Here is a 21,519-nt window from a genome sequence, read left to right as displayed (position 1 = left end):
CTCTCTGTGAAGAACTTCCTCCTAACATCCAGCCTATTCCTACCCTGGCAGAACTTGAGACTCTGTCCCCTTGTTCTATTGCTGGTTGCCTGGCAGAAGAGGCCATAGATCACCTCCTCATTGTATTTCTCTTTTGCCACATTGGGCAGACTGAACTTGCCTGTGGTGTTGCTTCCAGAAGCAGGAGTTAGTTGGTTTCATTGATGCTAAGTTAGTGAGGTTGCAGCATTGCTTTTGGAGAGAATGAATTTAGAGTATATATGAAGTAAGAATGCCTGGTCCAGCATCACTGGCCAGTGATTAAACTTGCTTTGCTTTCTGGAGATGATGTGATACTGAAACACTGCCACATGCTTCAGCCCACTGGACGTGCAGCTTAGCTTTGAAAACCCACCTGGATGCGTTCCTGTGCAAACTACTCTAGGGGATCCTGCCTTGGCAGGGAGGTTGGACCTGGTGATCTCTGGAGGTCTCTTCCAATCTCTAAAGTTCTGTGATCCTGTGTGTGCTAGTTTGAGCCTAGCTAGGATGTTTTGGTGAGAAGAATTAGATGCTAGGCTGTGCAAAGGAAGCGATGGAGATGCCTTCTGCTCTCATAGACTTACTGAGATGGATAAGAACAAGAACACAAACATAGATAAGGCAGTTGTTTGCTCTCTGTCTTTGGGGTTGTACTTCTCTCTAACCTACCCTGCTGTCTGTGTGACTAATCCTTCTGCTTCCTGACCCTCTCACCAACCCTTCAAACTCACCTTGAGTGTAAGGCCAAGTCTGAGGTAAGGTAGAGGGGTGGGGAGAAGGTGGAAGGGTGGTTGGGAGCCCCTCCTGGGGACTCTGGTTTCTGGCAGGGCTGTTGTGTTTTTGCATTACTTTTTACCTTGTCTATCTCTGTCTATAGCTGTATAGATTGTAAATACCTGCTTGGATCTTGTGCTAAGCTGTGAATATAAAGCTTCATTCTTCAATTTCCAGCTCAGCTGTGCCTAGTCTGGGTAATTTGCTTAAGTGTAGGAGGGCAGGGAGCACCCAAACCATCACACTGTGATCCTGTGAAAGCAGAGTAACAGTTCCAGTAAGGGACAAACATAACTTTGCTGCATTCTTTAGCCTAAATCTAAATGTGATGCCCTGTTTTGAGGGGAAAGGTGAAGGGAACAGTTGTGCTGGCATTGCTCTTCTCCAGCTGTTATGCCACAAGGCAGGTGATTCCAATTCTGGCTCAGCCTGGGACAGAGGGAGTGGAAAGGTAGCGGTCTGAAGCATCGTGCCTGTACAAGCCTTCTGACATGATCCAGATCTGGGGCAAAGAGCTCTGAGCCTGTAGGTACAGCATGTACGTGGGTATGTCTCTATTTGTGGTCTTAGGTTTCCCGAAGGAGCTGTGTCACAGTTAGACTCTGGGTAAATTGAATTTGTAGGCACAGAGACCCTTCACTGTTAGGTAATCTTTTCCAACTTCTTGTTACGAACTCTCAAGATTTGATTATGCGTCTCTCAGTAGTGCCTGCCTGAGGGGTTTTATGTTACTGGAGTTAGATGGAGGTTAGAGTAGCTTAAAAAACACAGCCACAACAACCCCAAGCAGCACTACAGGCTGGGGACAGTGGCTGGAGAGAAGCCAGGCAGAGAGGGGCGTGGGGGTGCTGGTAGACAGTAGCTGAAGATGAGGCAGCAGTGTGCACAGGTGAGCAGCAGAGCCAATGGCATCCTGGGCTGGCTCAGGAACAGTGTGGCCAGCAGAACAAGGGAGATTCTTCTGCCCCTGTACTCAACACTGGTCAGGCCACACCTTGAGTGATGTGTCCAGTTCTGGGCTCGACAATTCAAAAGAGATGTTGAGATGCTGGAAGGTGTCCAGAGAAGGGCAGCAAGGCTGGGGAGAGGCCTGGAGCACAGCCCTGTGAGGAGAGGCTGACGGATCTGGGGGTGTGCAGCCTGCAGAAGAGGAGGCTCAGGGCAGAGCTCATTGCTGTCTAAAGCTACCTGAAAGGAGATTGTAGCCAGGTGGGGTTGGGCTCTTCTTCCAGGCAATCAGCACCAGAAGAAGGGGACACAGCCTCAAGCTGTGCCAGGGCAGGTCTAGGCTGGATGTTAGGAGGAAGTTGTTGTCAGAGAGAGTGATTGGCATTGGAATGGGCTGCCCAGGGAGGTGGTGGAGTTGCTGTGCCTGGAGGTGTTGAAGCAAAGCCTGGCTGGGGCACTTAGTGCCATGGTGCATCAGGAATGGTGTGGTCAGCAGGAGCAGGGAGGTCATTCTGCCCCTGTACTCTGCACTGGTTAGACCACACCTTGAGTACTGTGTTCAGTTCTGGGCCCCCCAGTTTAGGAGGGACATTGAGATGCTTGAGCGTGTCCAGAGAAGGGCGACGAGGCTGGTGAGAGGCCTCGAGCACAGCCCTATGAGGAGAGGCTGAGGGAGCTGGGATTGGTTAGCCTGGAGAAGAGGAGGCTCAGGGGTGACCTTGTTGCTGTCTATAACTACCTGAGGGGTGGTTGTAGCCAGGAGGAGGTTGCTCTCTTCTCTCAGGTGGCCAGCACCAGAACAAGAGGACACAGCCTCAGGCTGCACCAGGGGAGATTTAGGCTGGAGGTGAGGAGAAAGTTCTTCACTGAGAGAGTCATTGGACACTGGAATGGGCTGCCTGGGGAGGTGGTGGAGTCGCTGTCCCTGGAGCTGTTCAAGGCAAGATTGGACTTGGCACTTGGTGCCATGGTCTAGCCTTGGGCTCTGTGGTAAAGGGTTGGACTTGATGATCTGTGAGGTCTCTTCCAACCTTGCTGATACTGTGATGGTCTAGTTGATTGGATAGGGTTCAGTGCTAGGTTGGACTGGTTGATTTTGGAGATCTCTTCCAACCTGCTTGATTCTATGATTCTAAGAGGGGGTGAAGCTACTGATGCGTTTGAAATATTAGCCATCACTTACTGGCTGAATTGCAGGTTAGACTGCAAAGGTTGCAGATGCAATTCAGTATATGAAAGCTACCTAAAGGAAATGTTAATCCATGTCCAGTAGCACATACAAGTCACAGCTGTGGATTGTCACTTGTTCTTTCATACATTTCCGAGCCCTCGCTTGCAGGGAAGTGAAAACTCATGGTGACATGAGATGGCCTTTGTTTCAGCAGCTGGCAGTTTTGTTTTCTGGAGTATTTTAGTCTGTTTTGCAGAGGATGGTAACTGATTTTTGGTTGTGAGAAACACAAAAGGCATGTGTGGTGCAGCAGACGCACTGAGATCACCAAAGGCATGGTGTCCGCTAAATAGGCCTTAGCTGCAGTGAGTAGTGCTGTCAGTGCTGCCTTTGTTCCTGCTCTCGTAACAGTTTTCTCATTTAGTAAAAGCTGTTGGTAAATAGTATTGATTGCCCAGGAAGGTTGTGGCTGCTCCCTCCCTGGAGGTGTGCAAGGCCAGGTTGAATGAGGCATTGATTGACCTGTTTTAGCGGGCTCTGCAATGAGGACAGGCTACCGGAGTTGGGGCATGGCAGTTCTGGAGCCCCCAGCACAAGAAGGACATGGAACTGTTTGAGCCAGTCCAGAGGAGGCCACAAAGGTGCTCAGAGGGCTACAGCAGCTCTGCTCTGAGGACAGGCTGAGAGAGTTGTGGCTCTGCAGCTTGGAGAAGAGAAGGCTTTGGGGAGACCTTGGAATGGCCTTCCAGTGTCTGAAGGGGACCTACAGGAGGGCTGGGGAGGGACTGTTGACAAGATCTTGTAATGACAGGATGAGGAGGAATGGGTTTAAACTGGCAGAGGGGGGGTTGAAACTGGATGTTAGGAAAGTGTTCTTTGCAGTGAGGGTGGTGAGACACTGGCACAGGTTACCCAGGGAGGTGTTTGAGGCCAGGTTGGATGAGCCCTTGAGTGACCTGTTCTAGTGGGAAGTGTCCCTGCCTATGACAGGGGGTTGGATCTGGCTGAGCTTTGAGGTCCCTTCCAACCTAAACCATTCTATGACTCCATGAAAAATCAATGGCCACAAAGATGATCATAGGGCTGGCACACCTGTCCTGTGAATTAAAGCTGAGAGAGTTGGGATTGTTCACCCTGAAGAAGAGAAAGCTCTGTGGAGACATTATCTCAGTGCTTAACAGAGAGGCTCATAGGAAAGACAATCTTTTTAGAAGGGCCTGTTGCAGCAGGGCAAGTGGGAACAGCCTTAAACTAAAAGAGAGGAAGTTTAGACTAGATATAAGGAAGAAAATACTTCTGATGGGTGTGGTGAAATGCTGAAAAAGATTGCCCAGAGAGGTGGTAGAAGTCCCATCCCTGGAGACATTCAAAGTCAAGATGGATGAGGCTCTGAGCAATCTGATTTCATTAAAGATGCCCATGCTTACTGCAGGAAGTTTGGTCTAGGTGACTCTTAAGAGGCCCTTGAGACCCAAACTGTTCTGTGATTCCTTATTGGTTTGGTTGTCAGGCTTCTGTGCAGTGTCAGTGACTGCCCTAATACTGTACAGACCTGTGCACCTGCCTTGTGCAGGTGGAGGGATGAAAATTCATCTGCAGCTTTCCTGTTACTGCGTTCACATCTACTGACTGTTACACATAGAATCAGTCAGGGTTGGAAGGGACCACAAGGACTGACCCCTCTGCCTTGCCCAGGGACACCCTATCCTAGAGCAGGCTGGCCACAGCCTCATCCAGCCTGGCCTTAAACACCTCCAGCCATGGGCCTCAAACACCTCCCAGGGCAACCCATTCCAGGCTCCTCACATCCAGTCTGAATCTCCCCACCTCCAACTTTGCTCCATTCCCTGCAGTCCTGTCACTCCCTGACAGCCTAAAAAGTCCCTCCCCAGCTTTTTTGTAGCCCCCTTTCAGATGCTGGAAGGCCACAAGAAGGTCACCTGGGAGCCTCCTCTTCTGCAGGCTGCACAGCCCCAGCTCTTTCAGTCTGTGCTCACAGCAGAGCTGCTGCAGCCCTCTCAGCATCCTCCTGGCCCTTCTCTGGACATGCTCCAGCATCTCCACATCCTTCTTGTAATGGGATCCTCAGAACTGGATGCAGTACTCCAGCTGAGTCTCAGGAGAGTGCAGTAGAGGGGGAGAATCACCTCCCTGGCCCTGCTGGCCACACTTCTGCTGCTGCAGCCCAGGCTCTGCTTGGCTTTCTGGGCTGCAAGTGCACACTGCTGGCTCCTGTTGAGCTTCTCATCCACCAGCACCCCCCCAAGTCCCTCTCCTCAGGGCTGCTCTCCAGCCACTCACTGCTCAGCCTGCATGTGTGCTTGGCATTGCCTCCACCCAGCTGCAGGACCTTGCACTTGGTCTTGTTGAACCTCCTGAGCTTGGCTTGTGCCCACCTCTGCAGCCTGTCCAGGTCCCTCTGGATGGATCCCTGCCCTCCAGCCTGGCTGCTGCACCACACAGCTTGGTGTGGGCAGCAAACTTGCTGAGGCTGCACTCAGTGCCTCTGTCCATGGCACCCACAAAGGTGTTGACCAAGAGTGAAATACACTGAAATAAAGCTACATGGCTAACTAAGGATAGCCAGAGTTTGTATAAAAGTCCCGTCCGTGCCTGAAATGCATTCAGTGGAAGGCAACAGCTACCATAGAGAGCAAAACATGCTGTGATCTCTAATATCACTCTAGGCTAGAAAAGATTTGGTTTTGTGATGCTGATAGAGTATACTGAGTATAAAACAGCTTGAGCCATGTGATGTCATCCAGTGGTGGTGTTCCTAGTTCCCACCTGCAAAGGTTAAATGAATAGACAAGAGGGAGCAAATATTCCTGTACTCATCTCTCATCTGCTTACAAAATAAACAGAAAGCCCCAGTGCTGCAGGGGAGGCAAGGAAGTATGGTTTGCAGTGGAGCTGAACAGTAAAGTGTTGATGGGAATTCTAGCACACCCTAAAACTGCTTTCTACTGCTTCTGTGAAGCAATGAGGAGCAGCCTGAACTAACACTGTCCTCCCTCTAAAGGTGTTGGCATAGACTCGTGATACAGAATAAGGTGGAGCTGGGGAAAGTGCACTAAAAACTGTTGAGCAAAGCTGTAAATTACAGTAGCCCATTGAGCTGCTCCAGACTGAATCCAAGGCTCACAAAGTCTCCTGTGACCCACTGCCTTGAAGGGATTAATTGAAAGAAGCTGAGGAGTCAATGGAATGAATGACATTGAGTTGTGCCTGAAATGCTGTACCTCTCCAGACCTGCATGTGTCTCTTCTCTTTTAAAATGTACTTGGAGTACCTTCCAGAAAATCACTGCTTTCCTCTTTCTGTGCTGTATTACTATAAGCAGTCTTCCCAACAGACCTATCAAAACATCAAATCAAAAGGCTGGTAAAGTCATAGAATCAGTCAGGGTTAGAAGGGACCACAAGGATCAGCCAGTTCCAAGCCCCTTGCCATGCCCAGGGACACCCTACCCTAGAGCAGGTTGCCCAGAGCCTCATTCAGCCTGGCCTTAAACACCTCCAGCCATGGGGCCTCAACCATCTCCCTGGGAAACCCATTCCAGCCTCTCACCACTCTCATGCTCAACAGCTTCCTCCCCACGTCCAGTCTGAATCTGCCCACCTCCAGCTTTGCTCCACTCCCCCCAGTCCTGTCACTCCCAGACAGCCTAAAAAGTCCCTCCCCAGCTTTTTTGTAGCCCCCTTCAGATCCTGGAAAGCCACAAGAAGGTCAGCTGGGAGCCTCCTCTTCTGCAGCCTGCACAGCACCAACTCTTTCAGTCTGTTGTCATGCCTTTGTCCATGGCACCCACAAAGAGGTTGTCCAAGACTAGTCCCATGACTGATCCCTGAGGGACTCCACTTGTCACTGGCCTCCACTTGGCCATGGAGCCATTGACAACCACTCCTTGGGTTCAGACATTGAGCCAGTTCTTTATCCATCTGGTGGTCCACCCATCAAACCCATGTGTCACCAGCTTGGAGACCAGGAGTACATGCTTAGCAGCTTGAAGTAACCCATGAGCACTAAATGACCCTTCATTAGGAGCATTAGGTTCTTTCATAGTCCTATTCAGTGCTGTGGTCTGCTTGATTGGCTAGGGCTGGGTGCTAGGTTGGACTGCATGAGCTTGGAGTTCTCTTCCAGCCTGGCTGATTCAGTGATTCTATGTGAGCCATTACAACTCTGTTCTTGAAGCCAAGGGTTAGAAATGGCAGTCAAGGTTTATAGGACTTTTTGGTGATTTAAGGTGAATCTTGTTGAGTAGGGTTATAGGCTGGACTTGATGAACCTGGACATTTCTGTATGTGATTCACAGAATCCACAACCTCCCTGGGCAGCCTGTGCCAGTGCCTCACCACCCTCCCTGCAAAGAACTTCTTCCTAACATCCAGTTTCAATCTCTCTGCCACTTTAAACCCATTGTTCCTCCTCCTGTCATCACAAGACCTTGTCAATAGTCCCTCCCCAGCCCTCCTGTAGCCCACTTCAGATACTGGAAGACCACTCCAAGGTCTCCCCAAAGCCTTCTCTTCTCCAGGCTGCAGAGCCCCAACTCTTTCAGCCTGTCCTCAAGCAGAGCTGCTGCAGCCCTCTGAGCTGCTTTGTGACATCCTCTGGACCAGCTCCAACATTTCCATGTCCTTCTTGTCTTGGGGGCTCCAGAACTGCACAGAGGACTGCAGGTGGGGTGTGAGGAGAGCAGAGCCAAGGGGCAGAATGCCCTCCCTTGCCCTGCTGCCCACACTGCTCTTGCTGCACTGCAGGCTTGTGGTGAGCTTTTCATCACAGTTTTATCAACAGTTCCTCGTTCTCTGATCTAAGAAGGAGCTGTGAATTAATAACTTTACTCTGTTTATTCTTTAACAAGACAATACTGCCTTTGTCAGAAAAGTGCCTTTTGACTGGTGGCGTTTGTCTGTCGGAGCCTGTGGCAGGTTTTGGCTGCAGGAGTTGCGTGTGGGTTCCGGTGATTTCCGGTGGGCTGGTGCGCGTTGGCTCAGCTGGCATCGGACCTGTCTCTTACTGTGGCACATGGTTTGCTATTCACGGGAGTAAGCTCGGTGCAGAAAGCCATCATTATGCAGAGGCTGGAGGGAAGGGTGGAGGAGAGGGAAGGTCTGTTGGAAACGAAGCCAGCGCTCGGGGCGACTGGCAGGGCATGAAGGCGGGTGGAGATCCCTCTCGGGGAGCGTCTTACGTATGTCTCTGCAAACAGGTCTGTGCAGGCTGCTGGATGTGAAGGCCTTCCAGGCACACAAACCTTGCTTGCCAAGCAGCACAGCACGAGGGTGCTGCAGCTTGGATTTTGAAGGTTAGGTTTGTGTTGGCTGCATTCCTTGTTCGCAGAGGAGGAAAGGCTAAAGACCTCAGGCTATCGCTGGGTGGTAGCTGTTTGGACTCGAAGGCAAGACGTGTAGCTGCTTGAGAACAGCGTGCTTTTGTTTGTTTCTTCTTCTTGTAGTGGAAGTTTTATTGTGATTATTTTTAAGCATCTGGCAGAGATGTGAACAGAGGCTTTGCTTCACCAAAAAGCTTATGGAATAGAGTTGCATAACTTTGTACTTTTCCTATGCAAAGCAGAATAAATGTGATATAAATATAGCGGTCGGGCTCTGAAAGATTCCTTGCTCTCTGCTGACTCCTCTTTATACCCAGTGAAATCTACTGACTATCAAATGGCCTCTGCTGCTCTGAATTGTCTTGCTTGAGGCAGAAAGAAGGAGAAGCCTGGAAAGAGATAGGATGGCAAAGCAGGAGCTGGGAGTCTTGTCCTAGCAGCTCTAGAAGTTCTTCACAGAGCGAGTGATTGGCATTGGAATGGGCTGCCCAGGGAGGTGGTGGAGTCACTGTCCCTGGAGGTGTTCAAGAAAAGACAGGATGAAGCATTTAGTGCCATGGTCTAGATGACTGTATAGGGCTGGGTGCTAGGTTGGACTGGATGATCTTGGAGGTCTCTTCCAATCTGGGTGATTCTATGATTCTATGAATGAGTCAATTTATATTCTTCTCTTGGTTTGTTTGTACTGATTTAAGGGCAACTCATAGTAAGCTTAGACAGAACTTAATTCATCCTTGTGCAGGAGGACAATGTTTAGTTCTTTCCTACAGTTAAATTCAGCCTATTACCCAGTCTTGTTGAGGCTGGGTGCTAAGTTGGACTGGATGAGTTTGGAAGTGTCTTCCAACCTGGTTGATTCTGTGATTCTATGATTCTTTAGTCAGGGTGCAGCTAGCAGCAATACACCCTGAGCAACATACTGAATTACACAGAATCACAGAATGTCAGGGGCTGGAAGGGACCTCCAAAGCTCACCCACTCCAAGCGCCCTGCCAGAGCAGGATCACCCAGAGCAGATCACACAGGAGCATGTCCAGGCACGTTTGGAATATCTGAAGAGAGGGAGACTCCACAACCCCCCTGGGCAGCCTGTTCCAGTGCTCTGTCACCCTCACAGGGAAAGAAATCCTCCTCATGTTTAAATGAAACTTTCTTTGCCTCATCTTCCACCCATTGCCCCTTGTCCTGGCACTGAGCATCACCCAGCAAAGCCTGGCTGTAGCCTCCTGGCACTCATTTTTACATCTTTATCAACACTGATGAGGTCACCTCTCAGTGTCCTCCAAGCAGCACAGCCCCAGCTCCCTCAGGCACTCCTCATAAGAGAGTTGTTCCATTCCCTTCATTGTCAAGTTGATTGGACAGACCTGGGTGTTAGGTTGGACTGGATGAGCTTGGAGGCCTCTTTCAACCTGGTTGATTCTATGATTCTATCTTTGTGGCTCTGTGCTCTCAAGTAGTTCTGTGTTCCTCTTGAACTGAACTGGGGAGGGGGAGAACTGGACATAGTACTCCAGATGTGGCCTCAGCAGGACAGAATCAAGGAGCAGGAGAACCTCTCTCAATCTGAGTTCTGGGGGTGATGTTGAGATGTGAATTCTGACAGCTCTAAGCACAGAGGCAACTTCATTCCCTTCATTCAGAGAAGCTGCTGTGCCCTTGTGATTCTGTGCTCCACAACTTGTGCCAGGATCATCCAGTTCCAATCCCATGCCATAGGCAGGGACACTTCCCACTAGAACAGGTCACCCAAGGACTCATCCAACCTGGCCTTGAACATCTCCAGGGAGGTTGTGGAGCACAGAAGGTGATCAAAGATCACATTCTGTGTTTCTGCGCTCCACAACCTCCCTGGGCAACCTGTGCCAGTGTCTCACCACCCTTACTGCAAACAACTTCTTCCTAACATGTCACTTGAATTGTCCTTCTGCCACTTTAAACCCATTGCCCCTCATGCTGTCATCACAAGACTTGTCAATAGTCCCTCCCCAGCCCTCCTATAGCCCCCTTCAGATCCTGGAAGACGATTACAAAGTCTCATTGAAGCCTTCTCCTATTCAGGCTGCAGAGTGTCAGCTCTTGTAGCCTGTCCTCAGAACAGAGCTGCTGCAGCCCTCTGAGCATCTTTGTACTCTTCTCTGGGCTGGCTCCAACAGTTCCATATCCTTCTTTTGTTGGTGGCTCCAGAACTGTACACAGCTTCCCAAGGCTGCAGGTCTCTCAGTTATTCAAAATATTGTGCTTCTCCTCAGTTTCCTCACTGTTCCCTTTTTCTGTTTCCAGCATAGCTACTTGCCCCATCTGGCTTCGTGGTATTGCTTGGAGCACTTCCCTTTTGCTAGTGCCTAAACAATAATGACCATTGCTTGCACCTGTTTCTGCCCACTGGAGTGCCTCATGAAAAGCTGTGTCCTTTAGGGTAAGGAAGAGGTAGATGCCTTCTCAGGGGCCAGTATGAAGAATGGCTGATGATCAGCAAAGCTCCTTTCCATTCTCCTCCAGCATGCTGAGTCATTGTCCCAGCTCTGCTGACTGCTCCTTGCTCTTGGTGCTCTCAAGTGATGTTGCTTGAGTAGAGCAAAAACCACCAAATAACCAAATATGCGCACTAATAAGGGTGGAGTCATGTCATAGAATCAGTCAGGGTTGGAAGGGACCACAAGGATTTCTCTTCATATTTCAAGACTCTTCTCTGAGGAAATTAATGAGTTGTCCTGTTGTTCACCCCAGAGTCAGACCCATTCTGTAGTTCACTGCTTCTTTCCTTCCAAATCCCATCCTAGTGCCAGATGAACAGAAAGCACTGAAGGAGTTATGAAGAGAGCTGTTGGTTGGGATGGGTTTATTGTTTAGTGATTTATGTATACACTTCTAGGTAAGGTTAAGACCTGCAGGTGATGCAATATGCAAGAATACACTGGGAGAATCCCAACTTACCTGTTTGCAGGAGCTGTGAACTTCTGAATGAAGCAGTTGCTAAGCAGGTTTCTAAAACACCTCCTTGTAGCTTTAAAACTGATGTAGGACACAACATATCCTACTGAAGTGCTCCAGCATGGTGTGAGCTTAAACAGAATAGGAAACATCACAACATGTTAGTGTGTTCTAGAACCACAGAATCAGCAGGGCTGGAAAGAACCACAAAGGCCATCCAGTTCCAACCCCTCTATACCACTGTATGGTTCTGTAACACATGAAGGAAGAAGTGCCTACAGCTGATGCTTATCCCATGTCCCTGGAGGTGTTTAAGGCTAGGATGGATGAGGCTGTGGGCAGCCTGGCCTAGGGTAGAGTGTCCCTGCCCATGGCAGGCAGGCTGGAACTAGATGATCCTTGTGGTCCCTTCCAACCCTGACTGATTCTGTGACTCTATGTCCATTATGGAGTTTCTGGTTATGAGAGGTGCAGGGAGCAGCAACAGTGAGTCAAACAGTACCCAAGGACATGCACTGCCAAAGCCTGCTGAGTTACTTAGAATATGAAACACTCTCATTTACTCTGTCCAGCCTTCTTTCCTTCCTTGCTCCTTATAATCTTCCTGCCAGTCATTTGATCAATAAATCACCTAATAAAGAAACCATCCTCTGTTGTACTCACCACTGCTCTGAAGAGTCAGACTGGCACTTGTGAGCTCCAGGCTAAATTACTGATTCTGTGAAGGACTGAAGTCCAACATTTTGGTGAAGTCCATTGGAATATAGATGTCTCTTAACTCATTGTGTTTTCCACTCAGCATCTGGTTCAGGATTCCTGCCTCAGTTGTTGGTTACTGATCAACACTATGTGAGTGTTCCTCTCTCTATAGTGCCTACAGACACATCAGGCTGCCAGAGTCATAGAATCAGTGAGGGTTGGAAGGGACCACAAGGATCAGCCAGTTCCAACCCCCCTGCCATGGGCAGGGACACCCTACCCTAGAGCAAGCTGCCCACAGCCCAACCACCTCCAGGGATGAGGCCTCAACCACTTTCCTGGGCAACCCATTCCAGGCTCTCACCACTCTCATGCTCAACAACTTCCTCCTCACCTCCAGCTTTGCTCTATTCCCCCTAGTCCTGTCACTGCCTGATAGCCTGAAAAGTCCTTCCCCAGCTTTTTTGGAGACCCCCTTCAGATACTGAAAGGCCACAAGAAGGCCACCTTGGAGCCTCCTCTTCTCCAGCCTGAGTTTAGAATTCTTGCAAGAGTCCTTGTGCTTCCTCTCCTAGCTTGTTAAAGGAAGCTTTCCTAACTGGTTTTGGGTGCAACATGTGGAATTCTGCTGGGTTCTGCTAACAAACAGCCATTTCATGAGAGCTGGGAATTTTTGCCTTTTGGTACATTTCAGAAGCCTTTATACCTTTGCTGGTTACTGATTGATAGTTGTGTGTTGACCCTGCCTTGAATTTTGCAATAAGCTCTCGAGGCTGAGACCACAAGCATACAGAGAATTACTTATTTACTCAACTGCCTTTACAAGAATGACAAAGTCAGATGGAGTAGTTTCAGTGTGGTCCTACGAAGGGCAGGAGGAGTACTTGAAAAATTGGACTGTATAAATAACCAAACAAAATTAGTTTGCTTGTTCTTCTGTGTAAAGCACTCATATTTCAGTTCTTTGTGCCAGCTCTCTCCCAGGACCTGCGAGGGCTTTCTGCCTGCACAGGAGCTGTGCTATTCCCAACAACTGGGGGTGTTGGGAGTTGAAGCACATTCAGTTAAGAGTTTTAATTTTCTAGTGTGCTTCCAGAAAACTGGCATCTTCTGGAATCACATCAGTTAGGAGGAGATTCTGTTTTCACAACAACACATACAGATTTCAAGAGCATAATGGAATTGAGACCTTGTTCATGGTTATAAATATGTGCAGGGTGAGTGCCAGGAGGATGCAGCCAGGCTCTGCTGGGTGATGCCCAGTGACAGGGCAAGGGGCAATGGGTGGAAGCTGAGGTATAGGAGATTCCAAGTGAACCTGAGGAAGAACTTTTTTCCTATGAGGGTGACAGAGCTCTGGAACAGGAAAGTAGTCATTTTCTGGATGGTACTCACAAGTTGGGGTCAGGGCCATGCCAAGCACAAATGCAGGCTGGACAGTGAGTGGCTGGAGAGCAGCCCTGAGGAGAGGGACTTGGGGGGGTACTGGTGGATGAGAAGCTCAACAGGAGCCATCAGTGTGCACTTGCAGCCCAGAAAGCCAAGCAGAGCCTGGGCTGCAGCAGGAGAAGTGTGGCCAGCAGGGTCAGGGAGGTGATTCTTCCCCTCTACTCCACTCTGCTGAGACCCCACCTGGAGTACTGCGTCCAGTTCTGGAGCCCCCATGACAAGAGGGATGTGGAGATGGTGGAGCATGTCCAGAGAAGGGCCAGGAGGATGCTCAGAGGGCTGCAGCAGCTCTGCTGTGAGCACAGACTGAAAGAGTTGGGGCTGTTGAGTCTGGAGAAGAGGAGGCTCCCAATGGCCTTCTTGTGGCCTTGCAGGATCTGAAGTGGGCTACAAAAAAATCTGTGGAGGGACTTTTTAGGCTGTCAGGGAGTGACAGGCCTGGGGGGAATAGAGCAGAGCTGGAGGTGGGGAGATTCAGGCTGGAGGTGGGGAGGAAGTTGTTGAACATGAGAGTGGTGAGAGGCTGGAATGGGTTTCCCAGGGAGGTGGTTGAGACCCCATCCCTGGAGGAGTTTAAGGCCAGGCTGGCAGAGGCTGTGGACCCCAGGTCTCGCTCTGCCTGGCTGCTCTCAGCCACTCTGTCCCCAGCCTGTAGCACTGCTTGAGGTTGTTGTGGCCAAAGTGCAGAGCCCTGCAGTTAGCCTTGTTCAATCTCCAGCAATACTGAGCTGTCTGCCTGAACTTTTTGTCCCTTTTTCTTCTTCACTTAGCAGTGAAGGGTCCTTTCCATTCATGCACAGTTTATCACAGGACAGAAACAGTAACACAACCTCCTTACCTGTAGTTCCTGTCAGGACACAGCTGTGTTGGAGAGGTTTAATGGGTTTTGTGACTCTCTTGGTGCTGTAGTGCTAATGGAAGTGCTACTGGTAATGAAAATGTTTTGTTCCGTGATTTGATGCTGGAAATAAGAGCTCCTCTTAAAATGCTGCTTATGTTATAAAATAGAATGTATTAGGAATGCTGTGCATTTCAGTGTGAGTGAATCATAGAATCAGGGAAGGGACCACAAAGATAATCTAGTTCCAGCCCTGCTGCCATGGGCATGGATAGCTCACACTAGATCAGGCTGCCCACAGCCTCATCCAGCCTGGCTTCAAACACCTCCAGCCATGGGGCCTCAACCACCTCCCTGGGCAACCCATTGCACCCTCTCACCACTCTCATGCTGAAGAACTTCCTCACCATAAAAGTGGTGAAATGAAAGTGGAAGCTACACTTTGCTGGTGGTGATATCCAGTATCCATCAAAAGGACCCACGAAAGAGGCAACTTTTTCCTTACCTAATTAGACTGAGGACTTGGCAGGTCTCCTGTACTAAACAGGGTAAGTCAGATCTGTGCATTCATGGCAAATCTCCAGTGACAAGTTGAGGAAGTGCTACTGCTGTTTGAGTGCAAGGCACTCTTTCTAGCAAGTCTTCTTGGACTTGTGACCCCAGCCTGTTTAGCGGTGCCAGCTGATTTCTTTCAAGTGTGGTACCTAGCAGACAAAAGGAAGCTGCTGCAATCTTCTTGTTGGTGATCTGTAAGATCCTGCACCTTGACACAGATATAATGTCAGTTCTGGTCTTATACTCTGTTCTACTGTGTCCAGTTCTGGGCTCCTCAATTCAAGAGAAATGTTGAGGTACTGGAAGGTGTTCAGTGAAGGGAAGCAAGGCTGGGGAGGGACCTGGAGCACAACCCTGTGAGGAGAGGCTGAGGGAGCTGGGGGTGTGCAGCCTGGAGAAGAGGAGGCTCAGGGCAGACCTCATTGCTGTCTACAGCTCCCTGAAGGGAGGCTGTAGCCAGGTGGGGTTGGGCTCTTCTGCCAGGCAACCAGCACCAGACACAGTCTCAAGTTGTGCTGGGGGAGGTCTAGGCTGGGTGTTAGGAGGAAGTTGTTGTCAGAGAGAGTGATTGGCATTGGAATGGGCTGCCCAGGGAGTTGCCTTAAATGCCTCTCGTGATGAAGAATTTCCTCCTCGCTTCCAACCTGAATCTCCCCCCTCCAGCTTTGCTCCATTCCCCCCAGTGCTGTGACTCCCTGAGCTCCTTAAAAGTCCCTCCCCAGCTGTTTTGTAGCCCCCTTCAGATACTGAAAGGCCACAAGGTCACCTGGGAGCCTTCTCTTCTCCAGACTGCACAGCCCCAACTCTTTCAGTCTGTGCTCACAGCAGAGCTGCTGCAGCCCTTGCAGTAAAGCAAAGCTGCAGAAGTGTGACAGGGAATTTGATGTCAAATTTAATGCTTGGTCAACAGCTTCTTGGCTTGTACTTACAGGAGAACCAAATCTCTGTGTTGGCTCTGCAGGCTTGCAGAAATGAAGAATAATTTTCAGTTAACTCCAAAATAAGCATTCTATAGATGTGTATGACTTTGTCTCAGAGGAAGTGTGCTTAGCCAAGATAGTATTTAAACATATATTTAAGCAAATGTTTAACTATCACTGAAGTCATGGAACTAAAAATACACTTAACATTGCATTCTCAGGGAAGGCAAGAGAAGGCCATTAAATAAGGATTGTGATACTTTGGGTGTTCCCCACCCCCACACTTAAGAAAATCACCCAGACTAGGCTCATCTGAGATGGAAATTGAAGAATGAAGCTTTATATTTACAGCTTAGCACAAGATACAAGCAGGTATCTACAATCTATACAGCTATAGACAGGAACAGACAAGGTGAAAAGTAATAGAGAAACACAACAGCCCTGCCAGAAACCAGAGTCCCCAGGAGGGGCTCCCAACCACCCTTCCACCTTCTCCCCACCCCTCTACCTTACCCCAGACTTGGTCTTATGTTCAAGGTGAGTTTGGAGGGTTGGCTGGCAGGTTAGGAAGCAGATGGATTAGTCACACAGACAGCAGGTTAGGTTCGAGGGACTCCTGACTCTTGGTTGCCTGTGCATTTTTTTTCCTTGAATGAGTTCAAATCTTCTTGTCACTAGGATGAACTTGCTTGCTAAAATGGAAAATAAATTCCCTGGACAGAGAAAAGGAAAAAGTTCCTTTTCCCTTTGTTTCTGTACTGACTCCCACCTTGTAATACGCTGAGCAAGACAGCTAGCATTGACTTCAAATTGCTGTGTGTGCCAGGCTGTTTCCTCTCTGCTTTAGGGTGCTCTTAGGTGCCTTGAGGAGCCCTGGGGAAAACAGCAGAGGGGTGTGTAATGTGTGTCTGTCATGTTTGCTGGATTGCAGTTTGCACCTTAAGAACCTTATCCTAAATATAGGACCAAACAAGGCTATTATGCAGTGGTCAGAAATGTCCAGACCTAATAAGTGCAACCTATGTTTAAGCTGGGCAGTAGTAGCCAGTTAAAGTTTGTCCAGAGCTTACAGCCAGTAGCAGAAGAGCATGATGGACATCACTGGGGACTCTGAAGCTTTGAACTCCTGTTGAGTAGATGAAGATTTAACTTGGAAACTTTTCAATTTAGTTCCTCTTGCTATAGTCTGTAAAGCTCTTGGGCACCACTGAGCCTGTTTGTAAGCCTAGAGGCAGGCTGCTTGGTGTGCTAGTTTGAGCCTAGCTGCGATGTTTTGGTGAGAAGAAATAGACTATAGGCTGCAAAAAGGAACCAGTGGTGATGTCTGCTGCACTCATAGGCTTGCTGGGATGGATAGAAACAAGAACACAAACATAGATAATGGAGTTGCTCTCTGGCTTTTGGGCTGCACTTTTTGTCTCTCTCTCTCTCTAACCTGCTGTCTGTGTGACTAATCCATCTGCTTCCTAACCCCCTTGGCCAACCCTCCAAACTCACCTTGAACATAAGACCAAGTCTGGGGTAAGGTAGAGGGGTGGGGAGAAGGTGGAAGGGTGGTTGGGAGCCCCTCCTGGGGACTCTGGTTTCTGGCAGGGCTGTTGTGTTTCTGTGTTACTTTTCACCTTGTCTGTTCCTGTCTATAGCTGTATAGATTGTAAATACCTGCTTGTATCTTGTGCTAAGCTGTAAATATAAAGCTTCATTCTTCAATTTCCATCTCAGATGAGCCTAGTCTGGGTGATTTTCTTAAGTGTGGGGAACACCCAAACCATCACAGCTGGTGTGAGCAGGGAGGAAGAATTGTGGTCTTGGTCTTCACCAAGACTCCACTGCATTAGTGCTGCCTGAAGAAGACACAGCAGCCTGCACCACCACCACTGTAGCTGTGATCTGATGCAGCTTCTATGGGATCTTGAAATAGAAAAAGAAAAGTGAGAGTATGGCAATATCATACTACTGAAACTACTAGACAGCAAGAGGAAGGCATGATCAGAGGGGAAAACAGAGAAATTCCTCTTCCTTTTAGCAATGGCAGACTATTGATTTATTCCAGTAAGCATCATGAAACCACATCCATAGAGCACTGTGAAGAATTTCTTTCTCCCTTCCTCTCTTACATTTGAAGACAGGCCATTAATTTCAACAAGAGCTTGTCTGCAGCAGGGGCTGTTCTCAGTCCAGACAGAGGGATCAGTTTGATTCTTTAAGAAACCAAGAAAGTAAGTTCTGAAGTTCTTGTCAGTCCATGAAGCAGAAACCCATTGTAATTGCAGAGATGGCAGCTGCTTAGAGATCCAAAACATCTCTCTCAAAGAGAGCTTGTCTGCAGCAGAGGCTGTTCTCAGTCCAGACAGAGGGATCAGTTTGATTCTATAAGAAACCAAGAAAGTAAGTTCTGAAGTTCTTGTCAGTCCATGAAGCAGAAACCCATTGTAATTGCAGAGATGGCAGCTGCTTAGAGATCCAAAACATCTCTCTCAAAGAGAGCTTGTCTGCAGCAGAGGCTGTTCTCAGTCCAGACAGAGGGATCAGTTTGATTCTTTAAGAAACCAAGAAAGTAAGTTCTGAAGTTCTAGTCAGTCCATGAAGTAGAGACCCACTGTAATTGCAGAAATGGAAGTAGAGATCCATTGTAATAGAGATCCAAAACATTAGGAGATGATAATGTTGGTACCTATGTGTTGCAGCTACCTATCAGCTGCTGTGGGAATGTGATCAAAGCTCACACACATCAGTGTGACGCCACATGCACCCCAGACCATTCAATGTGAATTTTACCAGAGACCTTTATTGATTGTTTTGGCTCTCATTATATGGTCTTGAGCATAGAGCACACAACCTACACATCAGCATGGTTAGGCAAGAACAACCCAGTCTTTTACATACACCACGCCTTGTGTTTCTCGTTACAGGCTGTTCAGTTATCTCTCCTTCTCCCCAGATAAGTAGCCTGCAGCTGTGGGAACCAAGGCCAACATTGGCTTATTATTATTCTTCTCACGTTGCATTCCCACACCTATGCTCTTCTCTCTCTGGGCATTGTTTGCATCCCAAATGCTTCCAAATCCTCATGATTCCTGAATCCCAATGCTCTTATTAGAAGAAAGTGCATGTTCAAAGGTGCAAGAAACTATGTTCATCTTTTGCAAGCAAGACCTTTGCTCATGTTGTCAGAGCACACCACTTTTATGTTTATCAGAACCTTGTGATGGTGAAAGGCACAGAAAAGTCCTCTTGTGTAGAGGCAGCCCTGTGAAATATACTACTCCTGTGCTTCACATCAGTGAGGATGTATCCCTGCAGTGCTTTACTCCATGGCACTGTGTCAGCCATAGGAAGTATATAGAATCAACCAGGTTGGAAGAGACATTCAAGATAAGTCCAACCTATCACTCAGCCCTATGCAGTTGACTAGACCATGTCACTAAGTGCCTCTCTTTCTCTCTCTCTCTCTCTCTCTTTTTTCTCTCTCTCTATATATATAAGTTCTGAGGAAACTGTTAGGAAAATAGATATTTTATGTGCTTATTTTAAAGAACATTAAAAACTACTACTTCAGAACAGTAGTTTCATTTTAGGTAGAATAGAATCATATAATCAGCCAGTTCCAAGCCCCCTACCATGGGCAGGGACACCCTACCCTAGAGCAGGCTGCCCACAGCCTCCTCCAGCCATGGGGCCTCGACCACCTCCCTGGGCAACCCATTCCAGCCTCTCACCACTCTCATGCTCAACAACTTCTCTTCACGTACAGCCTGACTCTCCCCACCTCCAGCTTTGCTCCATTCCCCTCAGTCCTGGCACTCCCTCACAGCCTAAAAAGTCCCTCCCCAGCTTTTTTGTAGGTCACTTTCAGATCCTGGGAGCCTCCTCTTCTGCAGACTGCACAGCCCCAACTCTTTCGGTCCATGTGTATCAAGACACTGTTGTTTCATATTTCATCTTTCAAACAATATCCCCTTTCTTGGGCTTATCTCTTTCAGTTTCTGCATACAGTGCAAAATTTTGAACATTGCATTTGCTGAAGGTCAGAGTGGAGGGGATGCCTGGAGGATTCAGGTCCTTGCGTGGGCTGCTTTCTACCTTGCAGTTGCATTATTGAAGTAGAAGGTTGCCTGGATGCTGTGCCTGGGGGATTCAGGTCCTTGCCTGGGCTGCTTTTTACCTTCCAGTAGCTATAAAAATTAATTTCCCTTCCCCCTCTCCTTGTCTGTTTGCAGGTTATCTTGACAAATCAGATTACCACATCGTTGAGCAATGGCCTTGCTATCCAGGCAGACCTGGTGTCTCCAGCTGATGATTTGTCCCTGTCTGAAGGTAAGAGATCCCTTCTGTCAGAACTGAAACTGTACACTGACACAAATCCACACTGTAATAACTTGCAGTCTTCTTTTGATATCCAAGAGTCTGTGAGCATCAGGTTATCACACTTAACCTAATGCAGTCAGGGAAGAGTTTTTTTCAGTCTCTTTGAAAATACATTTATTATTCAGCAAAAGCAGCAGAGATGTGGATTAACTAAAACTGTCTGAGACGTCCTAATGGCTGTGAGTGAATTCTGAAGCCCTGTTCAGCTCTGTGATGTGTTCCTTGGCATTGTGCTTTCAGTCACATTCGTTTAGAGCACTCTTTTCTCAGCCTTTGGAAGCTACTGCTAGAGTTAGTGCACGGAGTAAGCTACAGATTTGATCTCAACTAATGGTTATCAGTGACTCCAAAGAGTTGCAAATGAAGGAGAGCAAATAGTCCTGTCCCTTGCAATTGTGCTTGTCTGTTTCTCAAAGTACAGCTCCTCAAAGAGCAGCTCTCAATATTGTGTGAGTGTAACAGGAGACCTTGTTGGATCTCCTATATTAGTCTATCTCTTTTTTTCTACCCAGAAGGAGAAACAAGCACACATTTTGGGGTTAACAGAGAGGACTTCTTGTGCTGAGAAGAAAAGATAATTCTGAATCAGTCTTTAGGAAACGATATAATCATTTCATCTGCCCCACTTGCAAAAAATAGGCAGAGTACCCCTAGTCAGGGACTGCATCCAGTTCTGGAGCCCCCATTTCAAGAGGGATGTAAGGATGTGGAGATGCTGGAGCATGTCCAGAGAAGGGCCACGAGGACACACAGAGGGCTGGAGCAGCTCTGCTGTGAGCACAGACTGAAAGAGTTGGGGCTGTTCAGGCTGGGAGAAGAGGAGGCTCCCAGGTGACCTTCTTGTGGCCTTCCGGGATCTGAAGTGGCCTACAAAAAAATCTGTGGAGGGACATTTTAGGCTGTTAGGGAGTGCCAGGACTGGGGAGAATGGAGCAGAGCTGCAGGTGGGGAGATTCAGAGTGGATGTGAGGAGGAAGTTGTTGAGCATGAGAGTGGTGAGAGGCTGGAATGGGTTTCCCAGGGAGGTGGTTGAGGCCCCATGGCTGGAGGTGTTTAAGGGCAGGCTGGCTGAGGCTGTGGGCAGCCTGCTGTAGGGTAGGATGTCCCTGGACATGGCAGAGGGGTTGGAACTGGCTGCTCCTTGTGGTCCCTTCCAACCCTGACTGGTTCTATGATTCTAAATAAGGACAGATGGGGAGAAGTTTAGAGATACCTCATGCATAAACCCAAATGCATGATCATAGAATCAATTAGATTGGAAGAGTCCTCCAAGATCATCCAGCCCAACCTAGCACCCAGCCCTGGCCAATCAACCAGACTATGACTCTAAGTGCTCCATCCAGGCTTGGCTTCAACACCTCCAGGGTCGACAACTCAACCACCTCCCTGGGCAGCCCATTCCAATGCCAATCACTCTCTCTGGTGAGAATTTCCTCTTGATATCTAGCCTAGACCTCCCCTGGCACAGCTTGAGACTGTGTCCCCTTCTTCTGTTGCTGGT

General features: G+C 48.6%; 1 protein-coding gene across 12 annotated transcripts in view; it reads left to right on the top strand.

Annotated features, from left to right (window-relative positions):
* The window catches only part of RAD51B (RAD51 paralog B), a 337,533-nt gene that overhangs the window by 204,609 nt on the left and 111,405 nt on the right, over positions 1-21,519 (top strand). For all 12 annotated transcript variants that reach the window (XM_064143772.1, XM_064143764.1, XM_064143759.1 and 9 more), the window contains one exon: positions 19,871-19,967. In XM_064143772.1, coding sequence (XP_063999842.1) covers positions 19,871-19,967 — 97 coding nt within the window. The remainder of the gene's footprint in view (positions 1-19,870; positions 19,968-21,519) is intronic.

This window comes from Pogoniulus pusillus, chromosome 1, assembly GCF_015220805.1.
Source record: "Pogoniulus pusillus isolate bPogPus1 chromosome 1, bPogPus1.pri, whole genome shotgun sequence".
Lineage (NCBI taxonomy): Eukaryota > Metazoa > Chordata > Aves > Piciformes > Lybiidae > Pogoniulus > Pogoniulus pusillus.
Note: the sequence above shows the minus strand (reverse complement) of the source record. Positions and strands in the feature narration are given on the sequence as shown.